General features: G+C 43.4%; 1 protein-coding gene across 9 annotated transcripts in view; it reads right to left on the bottom strand.

Moving 5' to 3' along the window:
- Positions 1-2,189: 2,189 nt before the first annotated feature.
- The window catches only part of ARHGEF28 (Rho guanine nucleotide exchange factor 28), a 132,619-nt gene continuing 125,864 nt past the window's right edge, over positions 2,190-8,944 (bottom strand). For all 9 annotated transcript variants that reach the window (XM_083703096.1, XM_083703093.1, XM_083703094.1 and 6 more), the window contains 2 exons: positions 6,578-6,691; positions 2,190-3,471 (listed from right to left, as the gene is read on the bottom strand). In XM_083703096.1, the coding sequence (XP_083559222.1) occupies positions 3,311-3,471; positions 6,578-6,691 (275 nt within the window). In that variant the 3' untranslated portion in view covers positions 2,190-3,310. The remainder of the gene's footprint in view (positions 3,472-6,577; positions 6,692-8,944) is intronic.

The following is an 8,944-nucleotide window of genomic DNA, read 5'->3' as shown; positions in this document are numbered from 1 at the left end:
TGTCGCTCCTTACTTGCAGGATTTATACTTGCTGCCCATTTGCTACCAGGCAACAGTGGTGTAGCGTGGGGGGTGCAGGGGGGGCCGGCCGCACCGAGCACAACATCTGGGGGTTAGGGTTAGGGGGTGCAAATCCAAGGGTTAGGGGCGCAAATCCGCGGGTTAGGGGGCACAAATTACTTGCCTTGCCCCGGGTGCTGACAACCCACGCTATGCCACTGCCAGGTGAAGTTCAATGTGTTGGTACCTAAGATATCAGTCCCTGTACAGCTCAGGACCAGCTTACTTACGTGACTACCTTATCCCTTGTACACCCAGTAGATTGCTGTGGTCAGTAGGAGAGTTTCTCCTGCAAGTTCCAAAGATCTCAGAAGCCTGCTCCATGGTAACTCAGAACAGGGCTTTTAGTGTGGCTGCCCTTGTTCTGTGGAATAGCGGCCCTCTTAAGATATAACAGACGCCCACAATCTGCACTTTCTGGAAGCAGTTGCAAGACATTTTTGCTTCGACAGTCTTTCCCTATGCCCTTAACCCTGTGCAAGTGCACATGCCAACCTATCCAGAGAGGGATTGCATGAGTATATATTGACCATATGATGGGGGTATTTTCTAAGGCAGCAGCAGCAGTTCTGGGAGAGGGGAAGTGCAAGAAGTGCAACTCTTATCCTGAGTTACTGAATCCTTAATGTTTTCCAAAAGCTCATGTTTAATTCAACTAAACATTAAAAGTGTCTAAATGATGGATAGAGTTACAGGATGCATGTTGGTTTAAGGACTGCCTAGCTTATTGGTTTACATTTTAAATCTTTCCTCCTCCCCACCCCCAGCCAATGCATTCCTAATACAGAATCTCCTTTATTCTGTCAAGATTTATTTTTACCAGGAATATGGGTGAATGACGTAGATAATGTTTTATGTACAAAGTCTGAAGATCCTTGAAAGTACAGTTAAATAAGAGTTTACTATAACCGCATGATCCGAAAGATAGCAACGTTGGCTTAGTTCAAACATAAAACTAAACCATGTTATGTGGACAGGCTTCAATGAGCTCAAATGATGCTTCAGCTTCACGCACTGTCCCTATCCCTTCTCTGCTGGGTTTTCGTTTGCTTTTATATAGCGATGGTTGAGCACTATGTTCAAACCAGAGATCCTGGTTTGAAATAAACTCTGGTTAGTTTAAGAAGCTAATTTCATAACCCATAGCTTGACTTGAAACCAGGATCTCTGGTTTGAACATAATGCTCAACCAAGGTTATTTAAAATCGAAACTAAACCCAGGGTAAATACTCACACCAAGCAAAGGAGGAGAAAGGAGGGAAGCAACATGAAGAGGATAAGAGGCCTTCGGTTGACTGACATTCAATGCCCCTCTAAAATGTGTTTGGGGGGTACTGCATGGTTCTTGTTTTTATTTTATGTATTGTGTTTTTATATCGTGATTTTATCCTGTGAACTGCCCTGAGGCCTGTGAGTATAGGGCAGTATATAAATTTAATTTTTTATTATTATCATTCTTTTATTATTAATAATAAAGGGAAGAAGGAATTAATTGAAGTTCATCCACACAGTGCTAAACCATGCTTTAGCATTACATCCAAAAACAGCCACTGACTTCAAAATCTGTCAGTCACAGTATAGTGTAGGAGGAGAGGTTGCAGGGCAGGCTTTACATCTTTAATCAGAAATTATGTAGAAAAGAAACACTGTACTGATACCATCAGTAAGTTCCAGTAATGTTGCCTTTCAGTGCATGGAAACTGATGTTGCTTGGTTGTGTTGTGCAGTGGCAGCCACCCCAAATTTATTATAACAGCCGTTGTGACTATTTGCACTAACACAGATATGGCCAAAGAGAGTTCCCTAGTAGCAACTGCTAAGAGGTAGGAGTGAGTAGACGTCAAGTACCTACTGACTGTCACTATCAACCTAAGGGGAGACTGAAACCAACAGCAGCCTGCATATAACTCCCTCCAATCACTAGCACTGATTTGCTCTGGCCCCTGGAAACTCACATGCAGGAAGAGTGTGAGAGCATCTGCACTGAGCAAGGTCCTTCCCCTCTGCTGAACAAGAACTATCATATGCTTCAAAACATGGGTCAGATCATTGTAGTGATTGTAATAGTGGAAACAGCAATGGGCCAAAGTAACACATTTTCTGAACGCTAGGAATTATGAAGAGCTATCTTGGAGATATAGAATATTTATTAAGTTCAAAAAAGTATACAATTATGTATGAAAAATGCACAGGGAAAAAAACACCTTCATTCATTACTCTATAATGTTATCAAAGCTCTGTCCTGAAAGAAGCACACTGATTTGTAGTCCATGTGTGTGTGTGTAAAAGCAGTGGATGTGGGTTAGGCGGGGAGGGGGGAGGACTTTACATATTTCTCACTATCCTCCTCTCCGTTCCACAGGGATAGAAATGTCTATGTGATGAATCTCAGTGTTTTGATAAAAAGGGGGGCACTTGATGTAGCCAAGAACAAGTTATAAAGCAATACACCACAAAACTGACCTCGAAGGCTTTGAAAAGAAAGTTATATACATGCTAGGTGAGACTTAGGTCTCTGATATAGACATCTGCCAAGGAGTAATCTGAAACCACCAAGAATCTAGCTTGCAGATGTGGATCTGTTTCCTGAAGCCCCTCACTTTTACAATAAAATCTTGAGACAATGCTGGGCCACTAAATTGTTCACTGTGAAAGGAAAGTGTTAATTTGGCAAAAGATCTTCGATAGTGGTAATGCATCATTTAAGGAGGCCATAGTGAGACCAAGGAGATCCAGAAAGTCACCTGAGAAATATTTCAGGTATGCTTCCCCATCTAGAGACAAAGGCTGATATGGTGGTGAACCCATGACAGACACCCATGTGGGTAAGAATGGTCTACTATGATGCATCTACTGTTTTTAAAGTCACTGAGTTGCATTATGAAATCTCAAATGTTCCTATTGCACACACCACTACTTTCACAAAGACTGTGCAGTCTTAACCTGGGAACAGAAATGTTTCCACCCAAGGTCTAATTGTGGTGTTCACATCACATACACAAGTCATTGCAGATTTTAGTCCAACAATGTTTGATGTTGCTTGTAGAGCATTTCTGATGTAATATGTGTGTCACAAGATAAATATTAGACACATTTTTTAAAAAATAACTTAATATGCATCCTATGAATCTGGAAAACTTTGCTTTTTTACAATAAATAAGATATCTTCAAAGTAATTTGGACAAAGACCAACTATGAACAATGAGAAAAGCCATCCTAAAGTGCTACTGGTAGTAAACAAGGAAAGGTTTTAGAGATAAACAATATTTTCTTCCGTGTCTCCATTTTCTGAATCTTGTCCCCTATCACCAGGTAGACTGTGCAGCAGAACATCTGATGGGTGTTGAGGCTGGATAGTGAGAAGACTTGAACTGTGTGGTCTTGGGCACCGGCTCTGCAATGCATTCATGTCTAGAACACAAAAACACAGACAAGTTAAAAGCTGTAGCTCCACTTACCACATGCCCCTAGCAAAGGACCCATAGAGAGAGAGAGGCCTGGATTTGTCATATACCAATACTTTTTTGGTAAAAAATAAAATGATGACTACAGTAACCTTCCTGGGAAGACCTTTGACTATTCCTTTCCACAACACCAGTTTCTCCTTTCAAGGCCACCATTGCGCCTACACTACCTGCAGCAAACAAGCACAGATTGTTGCATCCAGTGCTGAGTGAGCAACATTCTGTTTGCACAATTTGACTTCCCCTTTCCTCTCCTCATAAGGGACGCAGGTGGCGCTGTGGGTTAAAGCCTCAGTGCCTAGGACTTGCCGATCGAAAGGTCGGCGGTTCGAATCCCTGCGGCGGAGTGTGCTCCCGCTACTCGGTCCCAGCGCCTGCCAACCTAGCAGTTCGAAAGCACCTCCGGGTGCAAGTAGATAAATAGGGACCGCTTACCAGCGGGAAGGTAAACGGCGTTTCCGTGTGCGGCTCTGGCTCGCCAGATGCAGCTTTGTCACGCTGGCCACGTGACCCGGAAGTGTCTCCGGACAGCGCTGGCCCCTGGCCTCTTAAGTGAGATGGGCGCACAACCCCAGAGTCTGTCAAGACTGGCCCGTACGGGCAGGGGTACCTTTACCTTTACCTTTTTCCTCTCCTCTCCTCCAACCCTCTGGAACAGATTTTTGGCATTACAGGGGGCTGCAGGGAGGAAGTGAGGGTTTCCCTGTGGATAGCATTGGATGCACCCCAGAGTTGTGTTCTAACAGTGGCCATTTCATATTGCTTACCTAGTCATTTAAGGCATTTGTATACTGCCTCTCCTAATATTTAATCTCAAGGCAGATTGCAACAACAAAATCCAATCAGTAGGCATCACCATTAAATTCCCATTAGAATGGCAGCACAAAAGCTTCACTTCCACAGTTCAAAATTATATGGTCTTTCCAGTCCTTACAATGCAAACCATTAACATGCTTGAGAGAATAAAAGCAGCATAATCTGGCACCTGAAAGATAATACAGCAGGTGCCAGGGGAGCGAGAAAATAGGTGGTGCGCTACAACTGGGTCATGTGGCAGCCTCCCAATACTCTTCAATGGAAGCCTTCAGCAACAAGTCACCAAGGGATTCAGATATTGGTCCCCTTCCAAACACAGAACTGCAAACGCTGAATGCTGCCCAAACTTGCTTTTACTAAGCTTGTCATCCTTGGGCCACTTCAAGTGGAGAACCACTGTTATGGCAACACTTCCCAGGGAGAACTATGGAGGGCATAAAGGCAGAAGTCCTGGAGTCTTTCTGACACTCTGCTGGGTGCAACGCTTTTGGAGGAAGGAGCTGTGAAAGGCGGTGCACCAAAAAGGGTGGGAAGAAAATATGACAGGGGTGAACACTTTCCCTGGGAAAGTCTTTGTCAGGATTCTCTCTCTACTCATAGTCCAGGGCAGGTTGCTGAACATCATCCCTGGTCATGGTGGCTGAGACCGATGATAACCGACATCTAGAGGGTTGCAGGGTATAGCAATGTGCACAGTGGCGTAGCGTGGGTTGTCAGCACCCGGGGCAAGGCAAGTAATTTGCGCCCCCTAACCCGTGGATTTGCGCGCCCTAACCCTAACCCCCAGATGTTGCGCCCGGTGCGGCGGGCCCCCCCTGCACCCCCCATGCTACGCCACTGAATGTGCATGCTATAATCTGGTCCTCAACATCACCATAATGTGGTGGCAGTCTTTCTGTATCACCTATATAATTAACTAATGATTGCATTAGTTGGAAGCATTTTTATGATTAAGGAAGCGATATACATTTCCCCCCATACAATGGTTCTCTCTCTTTTTTGGTTACCAGTGTACAAAAAGTCACAAGTACCCATCACATAAGTGCAACCTGAGAGTAGGTTTTAAAATGTATATACCTTTTTTTTCAAAATTAGGACTAAATTCTAGCCATGGTTAAGCCTTTTTATTTAAATATGAGAGCAAAGCACATAAGTTAATCTTTCCTAAGAGTTAAAATCTTTTTGGTTAGCCAGTGAACTGAATATTTCTCACTGAAATCAAGAAGAATTCAGGCACGAAGTGTAGTACAGCACAATGTGAGAGCCTAAATACAAAATAAAGCCGCAACATATATTAAAACAAGCCATAGAAACTGCAATAGATCATGTCACTAAACCGCTTCAATTGCCAGGACTGCCAGATCAAGTAACAGGTATAGTGTTACTCAGGGCCGTTCTTGGCCTGGATTTAAGAAACCCTGTCGTAATGCTAGAATGAGTGAAGAAAATAATCAGAAAAGGTCAAAAAACACATGCTTTTTAAAAGGAACACTATAAATGAATAATAAAATCAGATCGAAGGATTTAGGAATCATTTGGCTACGTTGCTCAGCTTTGTTGGGTTTCTGAAAAGTTCCAAAAATATCCCTCCTAAAAGTTTGCTGTTGTACCCAGACTATACCACTCTGGAGTTCAGACAGAGGAATTGCTTCCTTTTGTAACGGAAAAACCCTGCACATAGAAAAGCAGAAGGCTAAGCTAGAACCCTTCTTCCTGCCATAATACTTTCCTATACACAGGGACTATTTTATATGAGGGGAAGTTTAAACGCTGGATCCCCGTTGTGCAATCTGTAGCAGCACAGCCTAGAAACAGCCCAGAAATTTTACTGGAAGATAAGCTGTTTACCTAGCAATGCTCTGTAGGAAAGTTCCCTCTTAGAATATTACTTAATGATTTCTCATCCCCCAAAATGAGCTAGGACCCAGTGATCTAACCTTAGGGCAGTGTGGGTGGTTTGCCATGCTATTTGCAAAGGGAAAATAAATGCAAGTAATATGGACAAATGGGACTCTTTGGGCTGGGCTGGACTGACAGAAGCATAAGACAAAAAATTCCTTGCCATGCGTCCTTAGAGAAAAGGACCAGAAGCCACTGCCTACAATGTCCAAGAGTCTGCCAGTCACAATACAACTTAAGAGGTATGTTCTGGCTTCTTACAACAGCAATTGTGAATTGTGTGTGTGCATTCCTCAAATGAGGTTCAGATGCAAGTTGCCTGGAGTTTCACACCTCACCTTGATATTTGGGTATTTGGCTTTTTAGTGATAGTTCTGAATTCATTCCTGGATTCCTAACAAAATCTTCACTGGCCGAGTTCATCCTGCTGTTCACGGCTTCTGTGCAACTGCCTGTGAAACAAAGCAATGCTGTTTTAATTGACCAACATTTTCCTTGACCGTGATTTCAAAAGGGCAGAAAAGTAAGAGAAATTCCAACAATGGTGTCATTATAGCATTGTTTTACTGCATTCACAGCTATTTCTTAATCCAAGGGAATGAGAGAAAGATTTGTGGACATTAATTGCACTTATCAATTAAGAAACACTCTTACGACTTAAAGTTCAAATATCTCGGGAAACAAAGTTGTTTGTTCTCCCCAAATCATTGAGAGCAAACCTATAGACACTGTCCTTGGAATAACTACAGTACCATCCTAAGTTTTTCAGGTTCATATGGCAAAAGAACCAGGGTGTTATATCTATGAAGTCTGGCCTGTAATCTAACTGAAAAAATATATAGTTATTGCAGAACTTAACACTATCATCATTTTGGAAGACTGCCTGTAATTTAAAAAGATGTTACCTACTTTTAAAGAAAGGTGTCCCAGTATTAATCTGGAAAAGCAACAATAAATGGGTGAACAATAGTGAATCTAGTACCCAACCTATGGAGAAACTGTGGGTTTAGTGGAATCCACAAGCTCCCCTCCTGTTTTTCCAATCTTAGCTATGTCATGTGTACCTCCGGGGTTCTCAAAATATTAATGCAGGGAGCCAGGAGAAAAAATAAGGAAGCCAGGTCTCCCCCAACCACCGCTCATCAGAGTACACCATGAATCAATATATGGGGCAAGTAAGAGATTTAGGGTGAACTTTTTTCACACAAGGCTCAACTGAATGGTGGACCAGTAGTGGCAAATGTTTATGTGCTGGCCCAAGTTATTTTGCTGCTTGGGGCAAAGGACAAATTGGCGACACCCCCCTCCACCTTCCCACATATAGAACTTGACCAGAGCAGGGCTGGCCCTCCCTTAAGGCAAGCTGAGGCAGCTGCCTTAGACAGCAGAACACCAAGAGGCAGTAGCCCTGTGGGCACCCTGCCCACCCAATTGTTGGTGGAGAAGGGGTGGCTGCAGTTTCTAATGAGATGAATTGCTGGGATAGATCAGTCAGCAGAGCACAGGACTTTTAATCTCAGGGTTGTGGGTTCCAGCCCCACGTTGGGCAAAATATTCCTGCATTGCAGGGGGTTGGACTAGATGACCGGAGTCCCTTCCAACTGTACAAGTCTATGATTGTTCTATGATTCGTATTTGAACGCTAGTGATAGAACAGCATCCTCAACCTACCACACCTGAGGTCAGCAAAGTAACTGATCCCACTTCCAGATAATTATGGGAAAGTAATGCCTCAGTGGTGCTGAAAAGGTTCCAGTGAGGAAGAAACTCTATTGAAAGCAGCAGATATGTTCCAGAATTTGGATAGCTGCTGCCAGTCAGAGTAGATAATGCTAAAGTTGATGGACCACACCAAGGGATTGTCACAACACACAGCAGTGTCCTATTGCACTATAGCTGGATACTCAGATTCATAAAATTGCAAAGCAGAAATCCTATGCACACTAGTTTTTTAGGTGCATACTGTGTTTGCATTTAATGGCACTTAAAACCTGCTTCAAAGACCTATTGGAAATCTGCCTGTGTATCTTTCCAGATGTAATATATTTTCCCTGGGAGGATGCTGTCTGCATTTGCTAGCGCTTTCTTCCCGCTAGTCCTAAAAAATTATATCCCTGGTCCTGACTGCAAAGTCCTCTTGGGAAAACCTCAGCACCTGGGAAAGGCGCTGTGCTACAGTGTGCCTTATCTTGTGTTCTCAATACCAGGGGCCTCCGAAGGGTTAGCGCCTGAACAAAGTCTGCGCAGGTGCTTTTCCTTTGAGCGTTCATGCTTCTCTTGGGAATTCCAGTGAAAAACCTAGACTCCATTACGGCCTGCAGCATCTAAATGCAAAAAAAGACCTCACACCCTTTGTTTTGCACGCTTTGAAGTAAACATTCAGCAACCTCCCGGGATACGGTAGTGTCCCAGACAACAGTGCACTTTCCCAGCGATACCTGATGAACTGATAAGCAGCACAACCTGTGTACCTTCTGCAAACAGGTTGAATGCACATCAGAAGAAAACGGATCCAGCGAGGCCTGTATTGTATCTTTCCTAGGGGTTGCCATGGTAACACCTCTCTGGATAACATGATCTGAATGAGGTCCTGGCAGCATTCAGAATTTTCATATTATGGATTGTTGTTTTAAAATGCGCGGATTGAAATATGAAGGTGTCACCAGTCACTTTGATGTCGGGCAAGACCAACGAAGCTAGTCCCA

This window comes from Podarcis gaigeae (genome assembly GCF_964106915.1).
Source record: "Podarcis gaigeae genome assembly, chromosome: 11".
Classification (NCBI taxonomy): domain Eukaryota; kingdom Metazoa; phylum Chordata; class Lepidosauria; order Squamata; family Lacertidae; genus Podarcis; species Podarcis gaigeae.
Note: the sequence above shows the minus strand (reverse complement) of the source record. Positions and strands in the feature narration are given on the sequence as shown.